The sequence below is a fragment of the Eriocheir sinensis genome, chromosome 24 (genome assembly GCF_024679095.1).
Source record: "Eriocheir sinensis breed Jianghai 21 chromosome 24, ASM2467909v1, whole genome shotgun sequence".
In the NCBI taxonomy this organism is placed as follows: domain Eukaryota; kingdom Metazoa; phylum Arthropoda; class Malacostraca; order Decapoda; family Varunidae; genus Eriocheir; species Eriocheir sinensis.
The window spans coordinates 19,282,627-19,306,981 of record NC_066532.1 but is presented as its reverse complement, the minus strand read 5'-3'; the positions used below and the strand labels follow the sequence as shown (position 1 = coordinate 19,306,981).

General features: G+C 46.7%; 3 protein-coding genes across 11 annotated transcripts in view; 1 reads left to right on the top strand and 2 right to left on the bottom strand.

Annotated features, from left to right (window-relative positions):
- The first annotated feature begins 72 nt into the window (after positions 1-72).
- On the top strand, positions 73-4,783 carry LOC127003029 (E2F-associated phosphoprotein-like). The gene is made up of 6 exons (XM_050869387.1): positions 73-362; positions 632-690; positions 1,632-1,877; positions 2,515-2,674; positions 3,301-3,411; positions 4,156-4,783. Exons 1-6 carry the CDS (start codon positions 289-291, stop codon positions 4,583-4,585), a joined length of 1,080 nt encoding a protein of 359 aa, XP_050725344.1. The 5' UTR covers positions 73-288; the 3' UTR covers positions 4,586-4,783.
- On the bottom strand, positions 4,619-10,456 carry LOC127003028 (uncharacterized). Its single transcript, XM_050869386.1, has 8 exons — positions 10,005-10,456; positions 8,850-9,050; positions 8,235-8,419; positions 7,764-7,901; positions 7,530-7,645; positions 6,882-7,112; positions 5,986-6,108; positions 4,619-5,278 (listed from the first exon to the last, which is right to left on the bottom strand). Exons 1-8 carry the CDS (start codon positions 10,117-10,119, stop codon positions 5,152-5,154), a joined length of 1,236 nt encoding a protein of 411 aa, XP_050725343.1. The 5' UTR covers positions 10,120-10,456; the 3' UTR covers positions 4,619-5,151.
- Positions 10,457-10,717: 261 nt separating this feature from the next.
- LOC127003027 (signal peptide, CUB and EGF-like domain-containing protein 1) overlaps positions 10,718-24,355 on the bottom strand; it is a 21,846-nt gene continuing 8,208 nt past the window's right edge. For 7 of the 9 annotated variants that reach the window (XR_007756852.1, XR_007756849.1, XR_007756850.1 and 4 more), the window contains exons 5-22: positions 23,538-23,668; positions 23,001-23,109; positions 22,155-22,271; positions 20,570-20,836; positions 19,950-20,116; positions 19,639-19,810; positions 18,989-19,102; positions 18,339-18,448; positions 18,026-18,174; positions 17,391-17,497; positions 16,381-16,554; positions 15,865-16,029; positions 15,583-15,747; positions 15,142-15,336; positions 14,865-15,017; positions 14,105-14,184; positions 10,879-12,617; positions 10,718-10,826 (exon numbers count right to left, since the gene is read on the bottom strand). Coding sequence is in view for 1 of the 9 variants with exons in the window: in XM_050869385.1 (XP_050725342.1) it covers positions 12,456-12,617; positions 14,105-14,184; positions 14,865-15,017; positions 15,142-15,336; positions 15,583-15,747; positions 15,865-16,029; positions 16,381-16,554; positions 17,391-17,497; positions 18,026-18,174; positions 18,339-18,448; positions 18,989-19,102; positions 19,639-19,810; positions 19,950-20,116; positions 20,570-20,836; positions 22,155-22,271; positions 23,001-23,109; positions 23,538-23,668 (2,537 nt within the window). In the remaining 8 variants the exon portion in view is untranslated. Of the gene's footprint in view, positions 12,618-14,104; positions 14,185-14,864; positions 15,018-15,141; positions 15,337-15,582; positions 15,748-15,864; positions 16,030-16,380; positions 16,555-17,390; positions 17,498-18,025; positions 18,175-18,338; positions 18,449-18,988; positions 19,103-19,638; positions 19,811-19,949; positions 20,117-20,569; positions 20,837-22,154; positions 22,272-23,000; positions 23,110-23,537; positions 23,669-24,355 lie in introns of all 9 variants that reach the window. The other 2 variants (XR_007756851.1, XM_050869385.1) reach the window with 2 other exon arrangements.

Genomic DNA, 24,355 nt, shown 5'->3' with positions numbered 1-24,355 from the left:
ATGTACGTGGGTCATTTACAAGCATTAAGATAAGGAATATAACCACATTTTGGGTGCCGTTACAGAGGCGGAAAACAAACATCATCTGGTCTAGTAAACGTAAACAAAACGATCCAAGAGTCCCTGAGAATGCCTTAACCAGCCCTCTAAAACACTGCAGAGGAGTAATATATCAGGGTTCCTTTAATATAGTGTGTCCTGAGAACTCTTCACGCGGTTGAAACGTGTGTGGCGACGGTGATAAACGTCAGAGATAAACAGAGGGAGAGATAAAAGGGTGCAGTCACAATGGAGGACGTGGACGAGTCTTACTTCGACTGGAGTGACGAGGACGACATCATTTGCAGCTCCAAGTACATCAGGTGGGCGGGGCTTCAGGAGGCTTTAAATAATCATTCCTCTATTAATTTCTTCTCTCTCTCTCTGCTATTTTGTCTCCTTTCCACGTGTTTATATTCTCCTTTTCGTTCTCTTTCTTCTTTTCTACTTCTTCTTCTCTTCTCATTTTGCTTTCCTTCCTTTTTTTGTCAGTCCTTCTTTTTCTAATTTATTCTTATTTGTCATTCTCTCTCCCTTTCTCTCTCTCTCTCTCTGGAGGTTGAATAGTATCACAATGGTATTTTGGTTTCAGTTCTGATGAGGATGATGACGTGGACGCCACCATCAACGCGCACCGGAAGTTTGGAAAAAGTGAGTAAGAAACGTATCGTAACAGTCTTGACAGAACTGTGTGTAGATCCAGGAGACCTAAGCCCGTATTTTTAAACATATCGGTGCCTCAGTTCGCCCATTTGAAAAGCCTCTCATAGAAGTTGCTGGGATTTTCATGGTCTTTTTTGTGATCCTAATGATAGCTTTATTCAATTTCTGCATTTTGAAAGGAAAAAACACTCATGAAAATCCGGTCAATCTTCTCCGTGGCCTGAGGAAATTGCTGTGATGGAAGCCTGATATGTTTAAGAATATGGAGCATTGTTTCTGAGGCTTGGAACTCACCACAGCCTAACTTACAGGAGGCGGTGAGTGTCTTCGGCAACCAGCAAAACTAAAAATAAAAGATCGAGGAAAAAGAGGATGATTGAGAAAATAGACATAATGGTGTACAGATTCATTAGACATCATTTCTAGAGCTTAGTACTCACCACAGCATAACTTACAGGAGGCGGCGAGTGTCTTCGGCAATCAGCAAAACAAAAAGTAAAAGATCGAGGAAAAAGATGATGATTGAGAAAATATAGAATGATATAATGGTGTATAAATTCATTAGACTATTTCTAGAGCTTAGTACTCACCACAGCATAACTTACAAGAGAAAGAGGGAGTATATTCAGCAACCAGCAAAAATAAAAGTAAAAAATTGAGGAAAAAGAGGATGACTGAGATGATAGAGTAGATTAACTGACTGAACCAAATGTAGATCTATTTGACACCATATCTAAAGCTTGGAACTCATCACAGCCAGTCTTAAAGGAGGTGGAGAGAGTGTATTCAGCAGCAAGCAGAAATAAATGTAAAAGATCGGGGAAAAAGAGGATGACTGGGACGACAGAGTAGATAAACTGACTGAACCAAGCGTAGATCTATGTGGCACCATATCTAAACCTCACAACTCACCACAGCATAACTTACAGGAGGCGGCGAGAGTGTCTTCGGCAACAACCAGAAACCGAAACACCGACACCACAACAACGACGATGAGGAGGACGACTTTGAGAAGGAAATGGCCTCGGAGCTGAGCCTTACCATGCGGCACCTCACCTCCTCCCTCGGCGTGCCTGGCAGCAGCGGCGCCTCGAGACCAGCTGCCGAGGAGACTAAAAAGGCTGCTGAGTTTTACGATGATGTGTATTTCGATTCGGATGAGTCTGAGCCTGAAGGTAAGAGCACTCGTAAACACTATAGGTAATATTTATGGTAATTTAATGTAGGGTAGGTGATATAGGGTATCTAATATTAGGTAGGAATGTAGAGTAAGTGAAAATCATGCTAGTTTAATATAGGGTTGGAATATACAGTAGAAATATAAGGTAGGTAATACTTATGCTAATTTTATAGAGGGTTGGAACTGCCTTGTATAGACCTAGAACCAACCTCTTACAGACTCCTTAGGTTCTTATGTTATGTAATGTGAGCTTGTATATAGATAGATAGTTCTGAATGGCCTCACTTTGTTATATAGAAAGTCTCATTAGTAAGGAAGCACATATGAATTTTCTGAGTCAAGACCTTTACTAACTGGTTGGGGTTTTGTTAGGTTAGGTCAAGTTTAGGGTAGAGATGGATAGATAGATATGTAAGCTTGTATATAAATAGATAGATAGATAGAAAGGCCTGTATTTAGATAAGCCTGTTATACACACTGAAACCGACATTTACCGTACAGTCACCACCCCACACCAGGCTGTATATATAGATAAATACTTGTACATATAGATAGATATTCAGATAACCCTGTATATATTGATAGAAAGCAAGCCTGTTATACACACTGACAAACCGAGATTTACCCCACAGAAACCACCCCAGGCCAGGCTTCCAACCGGGCCGAACAGAACCGCCGTCGCCATCGCAAAGTCCTGACCAACGACGAGCTCTTCTACGACCCCACGATGGACGACCGAGACCAGGCGTGGGTTGACCAGAAGCGGAGGTCATACCAGCCCAGAGGAAGGAGGTATATGGCATTCTAGTAGTAGTAGTAGTAGTAGCAGCTGTAGAAGTAGTAGTAGTAGTAGTAGCTGTAGTAGTAGTAGTAGTAGTGATGTTGTTGTTTGTGTTATTTATTATTTCAAATCGCCAAATAGGAAAGGTATAATGGAGGAGGAGGAGGATTAAAAGTGAAGGGAGAGCAAAGGAATGAAAGAACTGAGAGAGAAAAAAAAAGGAAGTAAAGAAAGAAAGGATAGGAGAGGAAGATTGGAGGAGGAGGAGGACAAAGAGGAAGAGGGTTGAAAGTGAAGGAAGAAAGGATAGGGAAGGAAGAAACCGAAAAATGGAAATAGGTAAAGAAAGGAAGGAGAGGAATATTGCAGAAGGAGGAAGAAGAAGAAGAAGAAGAAGAAGAAGAGGAAGGAGAAGGAAGAGAGAGAGAAGGGACAGTCACTCGGAATATACTTGAATCAACTCTCAGTGCGATGTTAGATTGGAAAATTCGCAAGAGAACATTATAATTCATTCGTCAACTTTGAATTCACCAAAATATAAATCACCAAACTGGACATCTCATTATATATATACACTACACTTAATGGCTGGTGCAAGAGTATCATGAATCGTCCCTCATCATTGTCTGTCCCTCAGGCCTGGGCGAATGCTGGGCGTAGAAAACAACAACACCATCCAGCTGCCTCCTAGCGATGCCGTCCTGAACTGTCCCGCCTGCCTCACGACCCTCTGTATGGACTGCCAGAGGTGAGAGTTAGGAGATAAGGAGGATCAGATATGGTGTTTATTTATTCTCTCTCTCTCTCTCTCTCTCTCTTGTAAGTAAGATTAATGATATTTTTGCTTGTGGGGATTTTTTCTTAATAGTTTTGTAGCTGTTTTTTTTTGTTGTTTTTTTTCCTAAAGTGTCCTTGTCTTTGTGTGTCTTGTTTTCTCTCTCAATCTTCCTCCCTTCCTTTCTTTTTCTTTTTTTCTCATTCTTTCTTCTCTCTCTCTCATTCTGTCATTTTTTCCGTTTCAGTTCCCTTTCCTATTCACTTCTCTTTTTCTTCCTTTTCCTCTTTTCTTTCTTTTTATCTGTCTGTCCTTCTTTCTCTCTTTAATTTACCCTTATTTTCATCTCTCTCTCTCTCTCTCTCTCTCTTGTATGTTTATTCTCTCTTTTGATTTCCATTCCTATAGTATTTTCTCTTTTTCTTCCTTTCGTTCTCTCAATTTACTCTTATTTGTCATCTCTCTCCCTCTCTCCCTTTCTTCACCTCCATCCCTCCTTTTCCTTTACCTTCCAATTCTTTCTTCTCTCCCTCTCTCTCTCTTTCCTTTGTAATCTTATCTTCTTTCCTCTCTCCTCATCTTCCTTTCTCTCCCTTCTCACCTCCACAAACATTAGGGACTTCTTACTCCTTTTCTACATCATTTTCTCACCTATTTAGTTACGCCCACAGCAGTTATTCACTCGCTCATTAAGCTGTTTTCTGTATCCCTCCACAGACACGAGGTTTACCAGAACCAGTACCGGGCAATGTTTGTGTTCAACTGCGTGGTGGACGTGACCGAGCGGCTCAGCTACCCCAGCAAGGACCAGAAGAGGCAGCAGTTTCTCAAGAACAAGAAGGCAAAGAAGAAGAAGAATGTGCCGCAGGAGGAGGATACAAAAGGTGAAGGGGAGGGGATGAAGGCAGAGGAAGCAGCCAGCACTGTGGACCCTGCCGGCACAGTTCAGGAGGTTCAGAACAGTCAGCCCACAAGCTCGACAGGCGATTCTGCTGAGGCCTCATCAGCCCAGGCCCCAAACATGAGTGTTCCGGGGTTAGAGAAGGACAAGTTCCACCCTGTCATGTGTAAAATCTGCAATACCAAGGTTGCTGTCTATGATGCAGATGAGGTGTACCACTTCTTCAATGTTGTCACCAGTTACTAATCAACCTTGGGTAATACTTAGTAAAAACAAAGGTTTCAGATGTCTTGCAGTGTTGCATAATCATGGTACAATGCTGTAGAAAGTAATTTTCCCAAGTTCAAAATTTATGAATGAAGACAGTAATTCCTTTAGTGTAAGTATTCATCTGGAAGTGTTTCTTATTGGTGATACAAAATAAATAATTACACACCAGACAAATTTCCCTAGACCTCCATTCAAAGAATTTTACAAGTATGAATGTCACACTTTATAACGCTTGATATGATTAGTCCTGTGGCTGTGCATGATACACCATTGTGCCGAGCTGGGCCTGAAGAATATTACCTCTACACTGCCTTACAAAGTGCTGCCACAAAGACAACCAACCATTGTTACAGTCCAGCACCAAGCAGTGGCCCCAGCCAGTGCTTCCCAGTGTCAGGGAGTAAGGAGGTCCACTGCACAAAGAAATACAGGTACAGCCAAAACAATCATCACACACAGCTGCTGCTCATTTCTAACATTCTGTACCCTTGAAAAACATCACCATGCAGAGAGAGGGACACATTCTAGCAGTGGGGGGTTGTTTATCTTGATTTTGTGCCTCTGATTTTCTTCACGTTCTGAGTCAGCTTGGCGAGGGGCAGTTTGAGCTGGAAGGAGTGGGTGGTGGCCTTGTAGGTTGCACCAATGACCCGCATCAGTAAATTCAGTCTGAAGCGAAGTAAAGAAGAAAACAATGAATTAGAAAACTCCACCAAAGACTTGCAAAAGTAAACTGAGTCTGAAATAAAGAAGATACATAACATGAAGAGGAAAATTATATAGAGTAAACACACACACTAGTTATACAAGCTAGTAATACACACACTAGTCATTGTATACTAACCTGACCTTCCTTCCTAATCCCACATCTCTCCCTTGCATTCTTCCCCCCCCCCCCCCTCCCTTTCCTTCCCTTCCCCAGTTTGTTGTATAGTCTCATTAGTAAGGAAGCATATATGAATTTTCTGAGTCAATATGTATAGTAATTTTGGGGTTTTGTTAGGTTAGGTCCCTTCCCTTCACCTCCCTTCCCTTACACCTCCGTCCCCTTCCTTTCCTTTACCTTATCCTCCTCCCTCACCTTCCCCTTATGTTCTTCCTTCTTCCCTCACATGAACTATTACCAAAGGCTGAAAAGGAGATGAGTCAGGTTCTAATGGGCGTGTTTTCTAGGTTCATGGTACAGAGGAAGGGTCGAACTACCACCAGGGTCATAAAACTACCCCTGGAAATGCCCCAAACTCCTACGAAAGCCTTATCAAATGTGTGCTTCAGGGATGAAATGTTTAAGAAGACCAACAGCCCATCCAACCCTCTTCAGAAAAAAAATAGGATGTCAAATAAAGAAGAAAATGAAGATAATGGCTACCCCTTACCTCTCCTTCTTTATGGGGACGGACTGAAGCAATGTGCTGACAGGGAGCTCGTACTTGTTGGATATGAAGGCCAGGATCAGGAGGAGACAAAGCACTCTGTCCTCATCCTTCTGTGTCCTCGTTCTGAAAAAGTTAAGAAAAAATGTCACACAGACTTCATTTCGTATTAGTCAAAATGTTTCGCATACTTCATTTCGTATTAGTCAAAAAGTCGCGTAGTTTCCATTTCGTAGTAATCAAATGTCACACAGATTTCATTTCGTATTAGTCAAAATGTAACCTAAAACAAAATGGAGTCTGTGTACAAAATCTAGGAGTCTTGCACTTGGCTCCTTGCTTCTGCGTATACAAAACATAAGTCAAAGTGCACAAAATGGTCTTTAACCCCTTGACTGGCTTTCCTACAAGCAGACATCACCAAGCTACAGGGATGAAATAAAAAGGGGCTGCTACAATTCAATGAAGCAAAATGTAAACTCCTGCACCTTGGGAGGGGATATCCAGCATACCAATACCACATGGGAAACACTCCACTATCAACCAAAGAGGCAGAGAAAGACCTGGGAGTGTATGTTACCAGGCCACCAGTGAAGGGATATCCAGCACACCAATACCACATGGGAAACACTCCACTATCCACCAAAGAGGCAGAGAAAGACCTGGGAGTGTATGTTACCAGGCCACCAGTGAAGGGATATCCAGCATACCAATACCACATGGGAAACACTCCACTATCCACCACAGAGGCAGAGAAAGACCTGGGAGTGTATGTTACCAGGCCACCAGTGAAGGCAAAATCCATGCCAATCGCAGCAGATGGGTTAATAACTATCATATCTCAGTAGTTTGATGGTTGTGACTAATATGAAATGGCGTCTGCATCTTAGGAGTCTTACAAAAGGCTGCCCTGCTTCTGTGTGTACTCCTGCACGACCCAGACGGCCACCCTCCTGCAGCAGCCGTCCATGAGGTGCCCCTTCTCAAAGTCCCTCAGCAGGTTGCCGCGACAGGTCAGGAAGGCCAGCAGGTGGTTCACGAGCAGCGCCACACAGCACAGTCTCAGCTGGTCCCCAAACTTGCTCTCGTGCTTGGCGTTTTCTACCATCTCCCGGAAGAGTAGTGTGCTCCTGGGAATGGGAAAGAAGGAATGTCAGCATTAGGTAGTGGCATGGCAGTCTTGGTAATAGTGCAAAAGTTATGATGCTTGGAAAGAGAGATCAGCATAGTTAGCGGCGCAGCAGGCTTGGTAATAGTGTGAATGTTATGATGATTCAGGATTACATTCTTACTCTTTTGGGTGACTCTGGGAAACAAAAACTGTCTACAATATGCCTTTTTTTATACAGCAAGGGAGGACGCTCAAGAGCAACAACAAAGACAGCAACAAAAAGCTCACTCAGCACCACTTTGGCAAAAGAAAAAAGAACAAGAGGCCAAAAGAGAGGTCAGGGCAAGGCACAGGTCAAGACTTGGGTGTGTTGCAACAAGTACTCATATAAAAACTTCCTAGGGAGTATGGCCCCGAGGGTGAGCCCCACACTCACTTGGGGTCAAGCTCCTGCTGGGCCGTCAGGATGGCTGTGGCCGACTCCTCCATGTGGGCCAGGAAGTCATCCGGGGCCAGGTCCTGCAGGCAGTACACGTCCTCCACCCGGCTGGCCTGTGGAGGGCAGGCAAGGACTGCTTTACCTTGACACTTTACAACAACAGAAAACAAATTAACACAAAGCACTATACAAGGATCATCGCTGCAGCCCCGGGCAGAGGGCGCAACTCACCTCCCTGTTGCAGGGCGGCAGAATGCCCACCAGGGACGTCTCCTCCTGCTGCTCCAGATGCCGGCCCACGGCCTCGCTGGAGTCCACAGCCACGGCCGCTGCATGGTCTATGGCCCCGGACATGGTCTCTGCCTCCACCTGTGAGGAGGGGCCAAGCAGGAGGTGTAAGGTTTTGAAGCCACAGCTGTTTCTTGTACTCATATGGTAACTTCATTGGACATTGTATGAAGAAGCTGCCTGATGCACATTTGCCTTGCCTTGGCTGTTTCAATTAGATTTACAGAGAATATTAAATCATTTTATGCATAATCCCAAACAAGAAATTACTGCAAGGCTCCTCACTTCTGTCAGTAGAAAAATACCTGGGGCAAACATGAATGTCTAACACAGAACTTAAAGTAAAATTATCAGCTCAAGACACAGTGGCTGCAAGGCCAAAGGTGGAGGTAGCGTGAGGGGGCCGAGGCACACCTGGTTCTGGCGCCGCCTGGCCACCTGCTGCTTGGCCTTCCTGCTCCCAAAGGCGGCAGCGATGGCCTCCTGCTTCTCGTTGTAAGTGGCAGTGTCAGGCAACCCTCGGCCGGTGACTGTGGACGCAAGCTTCTGTATCACGGGCTGCACCGTGTACTGGCTGGCCTCCACCAGACGGATCCTGCCTGGGGGGGAGGACAAAAACAAGACATGACACACCTGCACCTCACTACACAGGAACATTTCTGCTCCAACACATCAACTGCAATATGAATCATCTGTGGCACCTCAGGCACTCTGTGTTTTCATGCGTTGGTATATTGCTGGCAGTGCAAATGCTTCTTTTTTACATTTTTTTATCTTTTGACAATATTTTTCTTATGTTTACAAGTAATTACGTTTGACTTTTTGTTCTTAATGGTTTGAACTGATGTATTACCCATGAAACATTCTTTATTAAAAAAAATACACGTGCTACTTTCAATTTCATTTCCATATTCATTTTATTAAATATCATTTGCATGGAGAAAATGAAGAGGCAATATTTTCCTTGCAACAAGAAGCATCCTCATCAACATAACAACTATTCTCAGTCCCAAATGCTGCGGCCGTCACCTGTGGCCTTGTCCAGCAGCCCCAGGAAGGTGTTGACGCTGCCAGGCTGCCGTGCGCGGGTCTCCGTCCCGGTGTAGCTGAGGATGGGGGTCTGGACGGTCAGCAGGCTGTTCTTGGCGTGGACGCCGTGCTTGTCAGACACGCGGTGCAGAGTTCCTCTCAGGTCCGCACCGTGCAGAGGCTGACCGTTGGCAAAGTCCACTGGGAAAATTTCAACTTTTACTATTTACATCATTATGGTGAAGTGTCTTTAATTTTCTGGAAGCTATTAGTTACTACGCTGCCTTCAGAGACCAAAACAAAGCACATAAATATTAACCTCAAACAAGATGGCTGCCAATATAAAGAAAATGAGGATTGTTGAGGAAAGGGCAGCCTAAGAATTTTGACACACTGACTGTTTGTTCCTGAGCAAAATATAATGATTTTTGTTATGGAGATAAATTTATATTTCCAGAAATAAGTAAATGATTAACTTTTCAATGCTTGAAGTGCGTCCCCCACCGCCCCACTCCACCCGTGACCACCAGCTGGTGTAGTGGACCACCACCACCGCCACTCCACTCTGGCCTGTCCCGTCCCATGCTACGTATTTCCATTGGGCAACACTGCTGCATGCCTGAAAAGACTTGACTAACAAAACTTACCTAATGGTGGGGTTTCACCCCCTTCGACCCCTGTAACAGGAGGGCTTCACATTTCTCTAACTCCCTGACGGAGAGCTTTACCCCCCTCAACCCCCTCTTCTATTTTCCAGAAGTCCTTCATTACTGCACCAAATAAAGTCCAAAATATAAATATTAACTTCGCAAGAGGTGGCGCCCCCTCTTCAACATCATCCAAAAGCATCATATTTTGCATGGAAATAAAGTCAGTGTCTCGAAATTAGCAGGAGAGAGAGAGAGAGAGAGGGAGAGAGGGGTACATGTTGTAAACAAGTCAGTGTTTCGAAATTAGTAGGAGAGAGAGAGAGAGAGAGAGAGAGAGAGAGAGAGAGAGAGGGGTACATGTTGTAAACAAGTCAGTGTTTCGAAATTTGTAGGAGAGAGAGAGAGAGAGAGAGAGAGAGAGAGAGAGAGAGAGAGAGAGAGAGAGAGAGAGAGAGAGAGAGAGAGAGAGGGGGGTAAACATGACGTCAACAAGTCCATAACTCACCCAGCAAAGGTTCAATCTTGTTGGCGCTCTTGGTCACCACGTCCTCTACCAGATACTTCCTCCTCTTCATCTTGGGCCCCTTCTCCACCTCAACCTCCGCCTCCTCTTGCTTCATGACGGCTAATAAGCTTATAATAGCACCACTAAGCTTTTCACGCCCGGACAGACAGACACACAGACGCAACAGACCACCTTCCCTTCCCTGAGACTGAGGTTGGTATCCGCCTCTAACGTTAAGTATTTTCAAAGGCCAAAAAATAAGATAAATCAGGTTCTCATGAGTGTTCCTTCAGGTTCATAGTACAGAAGAAGGATCAAACTACCATTAGGGTCGTTGAAGTACCCCTGGAAATGCCCGAAAGTACTAAAAAAAGTGTGTTAAATATGTGTCATTGGCCCCCTGAAACACGTGTAGCGGCTGGGGGCCTTCAAGAGAGCCTGTCTATAAATGTTTACAAGTGTGATTGGGTCTAAATAAAAATATAAAAATGAATACATGATTTTTTAGGGATTGTAATATTCTTTAAGCTTATCGTTTTATTTTTCAGGAGACAGTAGTGGGTGTGTCACATATGCCCCCTCCAGTTCCATTTCTTCTCTTTTTTTTTCATTTTCCATTTCTTTTTTCGGTATTTCGTTGGGGAATTTTTAGGGATTGTAATATTCTTTAAGCTTATTATTCTATTTTTCAGGAGACAGTAGTGGGTGTCATAATTGCCCCTTCAGCTCCATTTCATCTTTTTTTTCTTGTTTTCTTGTTTATTATTACCCCCTTCAGTTCCATTTCATCTTTTTTTTCTTGTTTTCTTGTTTATTTATTACCTCCTTCAGCTCCATTTCATCTTTTTTTTCTTGTTTTCTTGTTTATAATTACCCCCTTCAGTTCCATTTCATCTTTTTTTTCTTGTTTTCTTGTTTATTATTACCCCCTTCAGCTCCATTTCATCTTTTTTTTTCTTGTTTTCTTGTTCATTATTGCCTCCTTCAATTCCATTTCTTCTTCCTTTTCTGTATATTTTTGTTTTCTTCTTTTCTCGTTTTTGTTTGTCGTGTTTCTCATCTTCTCTTTTCGTTGTTTTTCTTGTTTTTGTTTACTTTGTTTACTTAATGTTTGTCCTTTTTTTTTGCTTGCTTTTTTTTCTTATTCTTGTTTGTTATCTTCTTTGGCATGTCCCTCCCTTCCTTAATTTGCTTTCTCTTTCTCCCTTTACCTTTTCTTTACCTTTCTCTATCTTTGCCTTTTCTCACTTTTTCTCATTCAGTTTTGTTTCCTTCTCATCTTTAATTTCATCTTCTATTTTTCATCGTTTTTTCCTTTCCATGTTTTCTTTATCTCTCCGACTCCGCCTTTTCGTGTTATTTCCTTTCTCCTTAGACGTTTATCCTCTATTCTTATTGTTCCTTTCAGTGTCTTACTTTATAAAAAAAATTGTCGTATACTTAAAACATTCTCCTCTCTCTCTCTCTCTCTCTCGTTACTTCCTATACGCTTACGTACTACGCTCAATGCGGAGGGCCTCTGATAACTGTGTGTGTGTGTGGGGGCGCTTAGGGTGAGTATAAAGAAAATCGGGCTCTCAAATCATTGTTTTAGTTTCATAATGAGAATAGGAGATGATGCAGTGCAAGTTATTTAGCCTGCTTTATATTGCTTGGCCTACTGGCCCGTGATTTTGACATCTGGGGGGAGGGGGAGGGGCGGGAGGACACCATCATGAGTCGTGGGTCGGGTGGCGATCAGGCGGGATGGGGTAATTTTTTCTTTAAATAAGCACTTTTAGGGGCACTCTGAGGCTGATATAGAAAACATTGGGGGGCTATATAGCCCCCTTAGCCCCCCAGAAATTACGGTCCTGTGAGGACGGGGATATAACTTGCGGGGTGAATACATGGGAAAAAAATGTGAACAAAAATGTGAAGGGGGCCTGAAGAGATCCAGCCTGGTGCCTCAGAGGCTGGAAAGGAATATTAGAGTTTATATCTCAGCACAGATGCACCGACAAGGGTTACACGAATTTATTTAAGGATGCCAAAACAAAGTACATATAATAGTGTTGATTCCGGGTTATCACAGTTACTGGCTTATTCTTATTCTAGTGATAATATATATATATATATATATATATATATATATATATATATATATATATATATATATATATATATATATATATATATATTGCCTAACGTACACTTAGTTAATGGTATTCTTTAAATTGTTTCTTTCCTTTATGTCTCTTTCTTTCTCTTTCTTTTCGTTTTTTCTATTCGTAGAGGTTGTGTTTGCATTTCCAGGCAAAGTTTTATGAGCCTAGTGAGAGTCTGGCGAGGCTTCTGCGCCATGAACGGGCAAACACTCACGAGGCCCCGACCAGTGTCCCCTGTGGCCTTGGGACATGGCCAGTGTGGGCACCGGAAAGGTCAGCCATGCACCCCTGGCGCCTTCCCTGCTCATCGCCGCCGCCGCCGCCTTCGTGAAAAGAACCTCCGGACCTTCGGGGTGAGCAGCTTGATGAAGGAGGAAGGGAACAGCTTCTCCTTCTCGCTGGCGTATTCGTAGTACTTGATGGGCTCGGCGACCACCTCCAGCAGGCGCGGCAGAAGCTCGGCGTCCTGGGAGCATAAATGGCATGGCTCGGGTTAGGTTAGGTTAGGTGAGGTAGCTTAGGTTAAGTAGGCTAGGTTAGGAAGGCTAGGTCTCTCTCTCTCTCTCTCTCTCTCTCTCTCTCTCTCTCTCTCTCTCTCTCTCTTCCTTTTTCTTTGTTTGTTTGTTTCTTTCTCATTCACTTTTTCTTTCTTTCTTTTTCGTTTATTCTCTCTCTCTCTCTCTCTCTCTCTCTCTCTCTCTCTCTCTCTCTCTCTCTCTCTCTCTCTCTCTCTCTCTCTCTCTCTCTCTCTCTCTCTCTCTCGCCACGTTAGAAAAAGTATAAATTCCAACCTGGCAAAAATAAGCTCACAACTAAGAAGGGAATTTGCCTTGCGGTCGAGGCCTGATTGTGTAGCAGAGGAGGAAGGAGGAGGAGGAGGAGGAGGAGGAGGAGGGACGAAGGAAGGAAGGGAAGGTGGAAAAGAAAAAGAAACAAGAAGATAAAGGAGTAAAAGAAGAGAAAATAAGGAAGGGAAGGGAAGGGAAGAAACGGTGGACGAGGCGAAGGAAGGGAAGAGGAGAGAGGGAGGGAAGACTGATAGAGAGAGAGAGAGAGAGAGAGAAGGAGGAGGAGAGGAAGGAAGGGAATGATGAGGAAGAGGAAGATAGGAGAGAGAAGAAACGAGAGGAAGGGAAGGAACAGGAGGATAAATATACGAAAAACGGAGAAGAGGAAGAGAAAGAGGAAGAGGAGAAGAGAGAGGGGAGAGAAAGATGGACGAAGGAAGGAAGGAAAGGAACAGAAGAGAACGAAAGTAGACAAGAAAAGAGAGAAGGGGGAAAAGGAACGAAGGAAAGGAGGAAGAGAAGGAAGAAGAAAAGAAGAAAAAAGAAGAAAAAAATAAAATAGGAGAGATGGAGATAGAAGAGAGAAGGGGAGAAGAGGGAATGAAGGAGAGGGAGGGAAGAGTGGAGGAAAGGAGAGATAAAATGGAGAGAAGAGGGAGGAAAAAGACATATTACCGACACTCATGTTTACAAAAGGGATCGTGGGCGTGTGAGAGGGAACACACACACACACACACACACACACACACACACACACACACACACACACACACACACACACACACACACACACACACGTAAACTCTTCTCCTCGTTGGCCGTTTCGAGACCGTTTTGACACTATAAATAATAATAATAATAATAATAATAATAATAGTACTACTACTACTACTAATAATAATAATAATAATAATAAGAAGAAGAAGGAGAAGAAAAAGAAGAAGAAGAAGAAAGGAAGAAGAAAAAGAAGAAGAAGAAAAAGAAGAAGAAGAACAACAACAACAACAACAACAACAACAACAACAACAACAACAACAACAACAACAACAACAAGGTAACTAAAGGTGAGCAAAGCGATAATCAGAGGTAAACAAACAGGTAGTGGGAGGTAAACAAACACATAAAAACACAGGTAAACAAACACAGGTAAACACATCATTCCCACCTGCAGGATCTGTACGTGGCTGTGGATCGAGTAGAGTCTGTCGTCCCGGATAATGTTCTTGATCAGACCGTGGTACTCGCCTGCGGATGATGGGGGGGGGGTTACACACACTCTCTCTCTCTCTCTCTCTCTCTCTCTCTCACACACACACACACACACACACACACACCAAAACAGCATACAATGAAATGAGGCTTTAAAAAACAATATTACAACAATGGAGACTGAAAAAAAAAAAAAAGAAACTCCTACGACTTTTCTCATTCCTTCCTTCCTTTTTTTGTCCCAGGCCGAAATTGTAAACTCTCGCGGCGAGGAAATTAACATAACTCGCATAGAAGGTGAGCGAGGGAGAAAATACTGTGTGTGTGTGTGTGTGTGTGTGTGTGTGTGTGTGTGTGTGTAACTCGCCATGCACGGCCTCGTCACGAGCTGGACTCGTCATCGCCAGCAAGCACCTCCCGATTAGAGCAAGGCTCATTCGTCTATCTCTGGGTGCTGGCGGGACCCCCACACACCACACAGCCTTGCTCAAGGGGGACAATAGCCGCTCCTTGGCAGCGGAAAATTCTCGTCCAGAGCGGGGCTCTAACCTCCGCCTGCCAGGCGTGTGGATGTGTCTGCACCAGGCTTATGTAACAACGATTGCGTAATAATTGTAACTTTCGTTATAGGTTTTGTTAGTTAGTTTGTTTGCTCAATATGTGTATGTAAACGGGCGTGGCACACGCGCCCTAACACACGCCCTAACGCTACTCACGGTCGTAGGTGGCGAAGAAGATCCTGAAGCCGGCGTCGGAGTGGGCGGCGTCGCTGCGGAAGTGGACCCACAGGCGGCGGGACTTTGCGGCGAAGACGATGGGCCGATCCAGCGTGGAGCAGGTCTCGAAGGTCACGGTGCTGTACGGCGACTCTGCGGGGAGGGGAGGGGAGGGGAGGGGAGAATGATGGGGAGGTGAAGAGGACTGACTGACTGACTCACTACTTCAATAACGATTCACTGACTTTACTGACTCAAAACGCCTTCACTGACTCACTCGACTTGCGCATGACGAGGTAGTCCCCGCACTGGTCATGGCTGAGCCTCACGCTGGGCACCACCACCAGCACGCGGCGCCCCCGGCTCGGCCTCACAACCCAGGTACACCGCGCGCCGTCTGGGTAGTGGCCGGGGAAGTTGGGCGTCTCGAACACTCCGGAGAGCTGACCAACGTGACCCCCGCACCGGTGTCCTGTGGGGGTGAGGTCAGGACGGGTCACAGAGGAGGAGGAGGAGGAGGAGGAGGTATTGATAGGGCAGGTTACGAGAGAGAGAGAGAGAGAGAGAGAGAGAGAGAGAGAGAGAGAGAGAGAGAGAGAGAGAGAGAGAGAAAAGCAAGCGAGCGAGAAAAAAAAAGAAAATCGAAAAAACAAACAAAAAAATACAGAAAAAAACACAATTAAAACACTTCAAACTTCAAGCTTCCATCTCAACTAACTCTTGCACTGGTCGAGGGAGGTGGCGGCGGCATAGTCCGTGGTGGAGGTCGCCGGGCATTGCAGGCAGGAGGCGGCGGCGGGCTGGCTCTGGTAGTGGCCGGCGGGGCAGCCCTCGCAGGACCCCGCGCTCACGTTGAAGTAGTGGCCCCGCCCGCACGACGACCCTGGGACACAACAGCATAAGAGGAGATGGTTAGAGGAGAGAAGAAGAGGAGGAAAGAGGAGAGAGAAAGACGAAAGCCCACTAATTCGTTGCCAAGGTCCCAAGCCCCTCAACTCACCGCCAGCCAGGCACTGCTCGAGGGACGTGGCGCCGGGCGGGGAGGCAAGGCCGGCGGGGCACGGGAAGCACTGCACGCGGCCCCGCTGCGGCTGATAGGTCCCCGCCGCGCACCGCTGGCAGGGGCTGTGGCCGTCCGCGCTCCACCAGCCGGCAGGACACGCGTCTGGGGCAGAGGACACCGTGGGAGTGATAAGGGTGAGGAGCCAAAGTCTTTCTTCGGTATCACTGTTTACATTGTGACAGAAGAGACTTAGTGATATGATATTGTATACATAGATATGGCTATTTGCAGCATGGGAAGGAGGAGAGCGAAAAGAAAGAGAAATAAAGAGAGAAAGGCAGAGGAGAGGAGAGATAAATGAAGATAAAAGAAGACAGAAGAGAGAGACGGGAGAGAAAAGGTGAGGAAAGAGACGAGGAAAAGAAAGAGAGACATACAGAAGAAAAAAGGAAGAAAATGAGAAAGAGAAAAGAATAGAGAGAAAAAAATAGAGACTGATTAAAATGGCCTCACCATCACACTCGGCGAGGCTCTTGGCGCCCTTCCTCTGCAGGGGGCGCGGCGTGGCGGGCAGGGCGGGGCAAGCGAGGCACTCGGTGGCGGCCTCCAGCGGCTGGTGGGTCCCGGCGGGGCACGGCTGGCACCGGTCCGCGTGGAGGTCGTGGCGGGAGCCTGAGCTGCACGCCACTGCCGGCAGGGCGCGACGGCGTGGCGGGGAGGAGGCGTGGGTGAAGGCGAGGACGGAGGGCGTGGAGGGAAGAAGGGAAAGTCACGGCAGGGAGGTGGAGAACAAAAGGGTGAACAGACAGACTTTTAGGGACATTCTTAACCCGGTAGCTGCGGGGATCATGTTTCTTAATTAAAGGCCCCTCTAAGCGAATTAATGAAAAGAAAATCATCACTCACACACACCATTTCATAATATATATCAACGCATTTGTGATCAGTTTATGCATCATCTATGTTGGGGAGTTTATATCATGACAAAAATTTGGCCCGTCGCTGCTACACGGTAAAGCCACAAATTTGGCCCGTCGCTGCTACCGGGTTAAACATTTGACAAGGCTTTTATAGGAGTTTTGGGCATTTCCAGGGGTAGTTTAATGACCCTGGTGGTAGTTTGACCCTTCCTCTGTACCGCGAACCCCAAAAAACACTCCTGAAAACCCGATTAATCCCCTTTTTGATTTTTGCGAATAGTTGATGTGAGGGATGGAAGTGTCTGAGGATACATAATATGACAGGACTTTCGTAGGAGTTGTGGGGGTCATTTCCAGGGGTAGTTTAAAGACCCTGGTGGTAGTTTGACCCTTCCTCTGTACCATGAACCTAAGAAAACACGTATGAGAACCCAATTGATCCCCTTTTTGATATTTGCGAATAGTTAATGTGAGGCGTCTGACAAAATCAAGCTTCATATATGACAAGCAGTTTTCCTCTCTAAGTCAATTTTCCGTCTACCTCTTTCTACTGTGAACTAAAAGAACGTCCCCTCCCCTGGTACTGAACGCCTGGAGACTTACCACACTTGCCGGTTACGTGGACGAAGCCATCAGGACAGGCCGTCTTGAGTCTCTTCCCGGCCCTGTAGGTGGCGGCCAGCAGGCGGTAGAGGCGGCGACCCGAGGACCTGCGGCGGGACGGGGAGGAAAGAGAAATAGAGGACGAAGAAGAGAAAATGGAGAGGGGAATGAGAGAGAAATGATAAATAGGGAGAAAAGAGAAATAGAGGACGCAGAAGAGAAAACAGAGAAGGGAATGAGAGAGAAATGATAAATAGGGAGAAAAGAGGAACAGAGGAGGCAGAAGAGAAAACAGAGAGGGGAATGAGAGAGAAATGATAAATAGGGAGAAAATGAGCCAAAAGAAGAGATATATTAAGAGAAAAGAAGAGAGCAGAGCAAAGAGGAAATAGAGAAATGAAGACAGAAGAAAAAAGAGAAAGAGAGAAAAGGAGAGAGAAGAGAGAGAAGAGAAATACAGAGAGGGTGGTGCGACGAGGGGGGGACACACACACACACACACACACACACACACACACACACACACACACACTTTCTGAGCCTCATAGTAGAGTGACAGGACACTCCACTGTCAACCGAGAGGCCCTGGGTTCGATTCCCGGGCGGAGTGTAGACGAACAGTGGCTCTTTCTTACCTGGTCCCCGCCCGGTCCTGCTGCACGCTCCTCCTGAGGGGCCGCAGCACCTTGGTCAGCAGGCGCCCCGCGTCCCGCAGCGCGCAGACCCGCCCACACTGGCGGCGCCCACCTGGCGGGAAGGCCAAGACCTCGAACTTGATGCGCACCTGCCGCCCCAAAAAGTGTACAGGTTGACAGCACAGGTGTTGGGGAGGCGCTGTGCGGGGCGCGGCGCCGCCACGTGGCTCACGATGACAGCCCCGCCACGTTACTTTATGGCTCTGTATTGTCATTAAGCTTATCCATCAGTACACAGCGAGCCGACACTCACCAGCTGTTGGTCGCGGGGCACCTTGAGCCGCTTCCTGAGGCTCCTGGACTTGGTGACCCTGCCCGAGGTGAGTCTGAGGTGACACTTGTCGCCGCACGGCCGCGTCCAGCCTGAAACACACGCCGAGCGGTCACGCCAGGCTGCCCATCCTATCCGCTCCCCTCACTGTAGCTTGCATGGCTCCCCTTCACGTGTTCATAGTTCAGGCAAGAGAGGGAGGAAGGAGGAAACGAAGGATGGAGAGAAGGAAAGGAGGAAGGCAAGGAGGGAAGAAATGATGGCCAACAATGTCTTGGAAGGAGGAAAGGAAGGGGAGGGAAGAACAGATGGCCAACACAATCTTGTAAGGCGTGTTGTGTGTGTATTCTACTGCCTGATGATGAAATCACAAGCATCGCCATCGTCACCATTCCGATTATTGAAGGCTCAGTAGTCAAATCTCTGGGTACTGTGCACCACCTCCACCACCCCCCCACCCCCGTGCCCCGGGGAAGTAATCAGTCCTTGTCATCTTGTCAGAGGGCCAGAGCCTGGCTCAGGGCTCCGCCCTCTAGGCCGCGCCAGCGCAAGCCTGGCAGCTTGGAGCTTCAGAGCTGAGCCCCAGGTGTGTGTGTGTGTGTGTGTGTGTGTGTGTGTGTGTGTGTGTGTACCTCTGAGTCGCCGCGTGAGGTCGCCCAGCACGTGGTCGAGGGCGGCGTGGTCCTTAAGGCGCGCGGTCAACATGAGACGCACCACCCGCTTGTACCCGCGCCCTGCTTGACGCTCTGAGGGGGAAAAAGGGCAGATTGAAGAGGAGGATGAAGAGGAGCAGGGTGAAGAGGAGGATAATAACAGCAAGAACAAGATACAAGGTTTATACCATAAGGTGCTGGCTATCATGTGTTGGAAGATACCCTAAACTTAACATAACCTAACATAACAAGACCCCAAGCAGTTACTATAGGACTCAGAAAATTCATACAGGATTCCTTACTAATAACCTAACCTAACCTAACCTAACAAGACCCCAAACAGTTACTATAGGACTCAGAAAATTCATACAGGATTCCTTACTAATAACCTAACCTAACCTAACATAACAAGACCCCAAACAGTTACTATAGGACTCAGAAAATTTAAACATGCTTCCTTACTAATAAGACTTTCCATGCAACAAAGTGAGGTCATTCTTTGTTGAGTTATACCATAAGGCGCTAACTACCATGTATCACTACTACTACTACTACTACTCCCACCACTACTACTACTACCACTACTACTACCACTACTACTACTACTACTTCTACAACCACTAGCTGACCCGAGCAAGCCAGGTGTGTGTCATTAGCCTCGGTTCGCCAGGTGTAGTCAGTGTCGGGCCCGCAGGTGAACACGTAGTAGTCGCCGGGCCCCGAGGTGAAGGAGGCCCCGGGGCGACACCTCACCGTGCACCGCCCCTCGTGGCCGAACTCCTCCAGGTGATAACACGACACCTGGGGGAGAGAAGGGAAGGGAAAGGAAAAGGATGAGTGAAAATGGAGTTGAGTGAAGATAAGAGAAGGGAAAGAAGAGGATATGGACACACACATCCCCACCTCCTCCCTCCATCCCTCCTTCCCCCCCTGCACACACCTCAGCCTTCGGGGGGGTTCTGAGCGGCGTGCAGTGGTCGCTTCGGAGACAGTCCCGTCCGTTGGGGTGCAGGCGGTGACCCTCGCGGCACTGGCAGCGGTACGAGCCCTCCGTGTTGACGCAGACGTGGCTACACCCGCCGTTGTTCTGGCCACACTCGTTGATGTCTGGGAAGGGGGGTGGCTGAGTGGTTAGTGTGCCGGCGCCGCGTCCAGGGTTCGAGTACTGCCCATGACCAATGCTGGGATTTTTCAGTCACCGCCGTACAAAAAAAAAAGGGGTGGCGGTGGTGATGGTGGTGATGGTGGTGATGACTTTTAGTATTTTTTTTATAAGTTCAGTGGTGATGAAGTGTTAGGTGGCGGTGGACTGGTGGTGAGGTGTAGTAGTGGTGGTGGTGGTGGTGGTGATGGTGGTGTTGGTGAGGTGTAGTGGTGGTGGTGGTGAGGGTGGTGGTGATGAGGGTAAGAAGTATTGGTGGTGGTGGTGGTGGTGATGGTGGTGGTGAGGACTGAGGAGGCTATCAAGTGCTGACATGCCTGAGAATAAATATTTACACTTGAATAATACACACACACACACACACACACACACACACACACACACACACACACACACACCTCCGCAGTGGGCGCCGCCGAAGAGCTGGTACCCCTCGCGGCAGGAACAAGCGTATGACCCCGGGGAGTTCACACAGAGGTGCTCGCAGGTCCCGTTAATGGCACACTCGTCCACGTCGCGGCAGGATCGCTCGTCGGGCAGCAGCTTTTGGCCGGCGGGACACACACACTCGAAGCTCCCCCAGTTGTTGACGCAGAGGTGCTGGCAACCCCCTCCCCCGCCCCCGCCCCCGCCCCCGCCGCCGCCCTCAGCACACTCGTCGATGTCTGTCAGAACCACCACAGGGAAACACGTGAAAGTACAATTAATGGATTAAGATGTATACAGATAATGTCAATCTATCTATACTTATTTGTCTATCTATCTATCTATCTATCTACCTATAAAATTTGATAGATAGATGGATAGATAGATAAGAGATATAGATAGATAGATTGATAGGCAGTTATAGATATAAATAGATAGATAGATAGAGAGAAACATATATAGGCAAATAGATACATAAATAGACTGATAGATAAATAGATAGATATACGCAAAACAGATAGCCTTAGAAGTAACAAGACTATACACCGTTGTTACAAATTCACAAAGTTCACATACTCAAAAACCATAAACCATCTTAACCCGGTAGCTGCGGGGGTCATGTTTCTAAGGTTAGGTTAGGTTAGGTTAAAGGCCCCTCTAAGTAAAATAATGAGAAAGAATCATCACTCACGCAAACCATTTCATAATATATATCAACGCATGTGTGATCAGTTTATGCATCATCTATTTTGGGGGGTTTATATCATGGCAGAAATTTGGCCCATCGCTGGTATACGGTAAAGCCACAAATTCGGCCCGTCGCTGCTACCGGGTTAAAACCGTAACTAAAGTTCTTAAGACATAACAAGCTACTACTGCGTCTACATCAAATCCTCACTAGACACCCAATACACTTGTTACGGAGGCATAGAGTTCACAAAAAAGGAACCCATCTCATAACCCTGCAGACTAAAGGTCCTATACTGCGCCTAGACCGTGTAGCTACTCAAGCCCCCTTCGACTCTGGGCCACGACAACCCACGACTCAAGGTATAAGGTCTTGGGTGTGAAATGCTGGGTCGCACATGGTCGGAGAGAGGCCTAGAAACGATCGACGGATGCTAATGTGACTCGGGCAAAAAGTCGCTGGGATGTTGTGGCCCCGAGTCGGCACAGTGTGAACGGGGCTAAAAAGTCGCTGGGATGTTGTGGCCCCGAGTCGGCACTGTGTGAACGGGGCTAAAAAGTCGCTGGGATGTTGTGGCCCCGAGTCGGCACAGTGTGAACGGGGCTAAAAAGTCGCTGGGATGTTGTGGCCCCGAGTCGGCACAGTGTGAACGGGGCTAAAAAGTCGCTGGGATGTTGTGGCCCCGAGTCGGCACAGTGTGAAGAGGGCTAAAAAGTCGCTGGGATGTTGTGGCCCCGAGTCGGCACAGTGTGAACGGGGCTAAAAAGTCGCTGGGATGTTGTGGCCCCGAGTCGGCACAGTGTGAACGGGGCTAAAAAGTCGCTGGGATGTTGTGGCCCCGAGTCGGCAAAGTGTGAACGGGGCCTTACCCAGACACGTGCGGCCGTCGTGGTGCAGCAGGAAACCGGGCGGACAGGAGCAGAGGACGCCCGTGTCTGTGTTTTGGCAGCGGCGGTCACAGCCTCCGTTTCTGATGGCGCACGAGGCTGAGGGCGAAGACAAGCACAAACAATCAAATGCAGGAAAGCACATCAGGAAGAGAAATAAAGGATAAACTAACCGCTAAATATGATAAAATAACCGGAATGTGTAACCTGACGACCAGCTGCTCAACCCTGACAGCTGACGTAAGGAGGGAGTTCATGCAGATTGACTTAGTGGTGTTTTTGAGGGTCATATTTTTAAACCATTCGGCGGCCAAGCGCATATTTGACAAGGCTTTCGCAGGAGTTGTGGGAGGCATTTCCAGGGGTGGTTTTATGACCCTGGTGGTAGTTTGACCCTTCCTCTGTACCGTGAACCTCAAAGAACACTCATTAGAACCCGAATAATCTCCTTTTTGACCTCAGGAAATAGTTGATGTAAGAGGCGAAAGCATTTGGAAACATCGACAGACTGACTTAGTGATGTTCTTAAAAGTCATGTGGTTCCTTAGATTTTAGTGATGTTTTTTTTTTTTTACAACAAAGGAGGCAGCTCAAGGGCACACAAAAAAAGACAACAATAATAAAAAAAAAAGCCCGCTACATGTGATGCTTCAGAGTGACATAGGGATCTTCATTAGCCATGTGGTGCCTCATACTGACTTAGCAACATCCTTCAGGGTTACAAATAAGAGTAAACAGTATAGGAAATAGAAGTAGACGAAAGAAAGAACCGAGCCAATAAGAGTAGACTGGTAGCAAGATAGAGGACAGAGTTTACAGGTGTCTTACGCGTGCAGGAGTGAGCGTCGGCGGCCAGCAGGTAGTGGGCGTGACAGGTACACGTGGGCGGCGAGGTGGTGGAGTCGTGACAGTGGTGTTGACAGCCCCCGTTACCCGCCTGCGAGGGGAGGAGGAGGAGGAGGAGGAGGAGGGAAAGGAAGAGATTTAGTACTATTTTTTTGTCTCTATCTCTCTATCTATCAATTTATGTAGTATGTAAGTCTCTCTCTCTCTCTCTCTCTCTCTCTCTCTCTCTCTCTCTCTCTCTCTCTCTCTCTCTCTCTCTCTCTCTCTCTCTCTCTCTCTGTCTGTCTGTCTGTCTGTCTGTCTGTCTGTCTGTCTGTCTGTCTCTCTCTCTCTCTCTCTCTCTCTCTCTCTCTCTCTCTCTCTCTCTCTCTCTCTCTCTCTCTCTCTCTCTCCTTCCTTCCATCCATCCTCCTTCCTTACTTACTTCCATCCTTCCTTCCTTCCTTTCTCTCCATCATCTATCTATCTATCTATCTCTATCTACCTCCCTCCACCTCCCCCTCCCCCACCATCACTCACCAAACAGCTGGGCTCGCAGGACCGTCCCCGGGTCAGGACGTAACCATCGCGGCAGGCACAGACGGTCTCGCCAGCAGGGACGTCAACACAGTGATGACCACAGGCTAGCTTGGCGCATGAGGACGAGGACGCTGAGGATAGTAAGGTTAGGTACGTGTTGATATTATTATTATTATTATTATTATTATTATTATTATTATTATTATTATTATTATTATTATTATTATTATTATTATTATTATTATTATTATTATTATTATTATTATTATTAGTAGTAGTAGTAGTAGTAGTAGTAGTAGTAGTAGTAGTAGGAGGAGGAGGAAGAGGAGGAGGAGGGGGGAGAGAGAGAGAGAGAGAGAGAGAGAGAGAGAGAGAGAGAGAGAGAGAGAGAGAGAGAGAGAGAGAGAGAGAGAGAGAGAGAGAGAGAGAGAGAGAGAGAGAGAGAGAGAGAGAGAGAGAGAGAGAGAATACATACATACATACATACATACATACATACATACATACACACACACATACATACATACACACATACATACATAAACAGACAAAAAAAGAAAAAGATAGTTGGCCTTTCCATTCCATTCCATCCCTTCCCTTCCCTTCTTTCCTTCCTCCTTCTCCTCCTCATCTTCAACATCAAACCCTTCTCTTCCTCTCTCTCTCCCTCACTCTCTCTTTCTCTGTATCCACGTCAAACCCCTCCCCTTCCCTCTCCTCCTCTTTCCTACATAATTTCCATGCAGTTTTTCCATGCTGCATGGTTCTTTTTCCTTTCCTGCCAGCTTTGGCTGGAGGGATGGGGGGGTGGGGAGGAG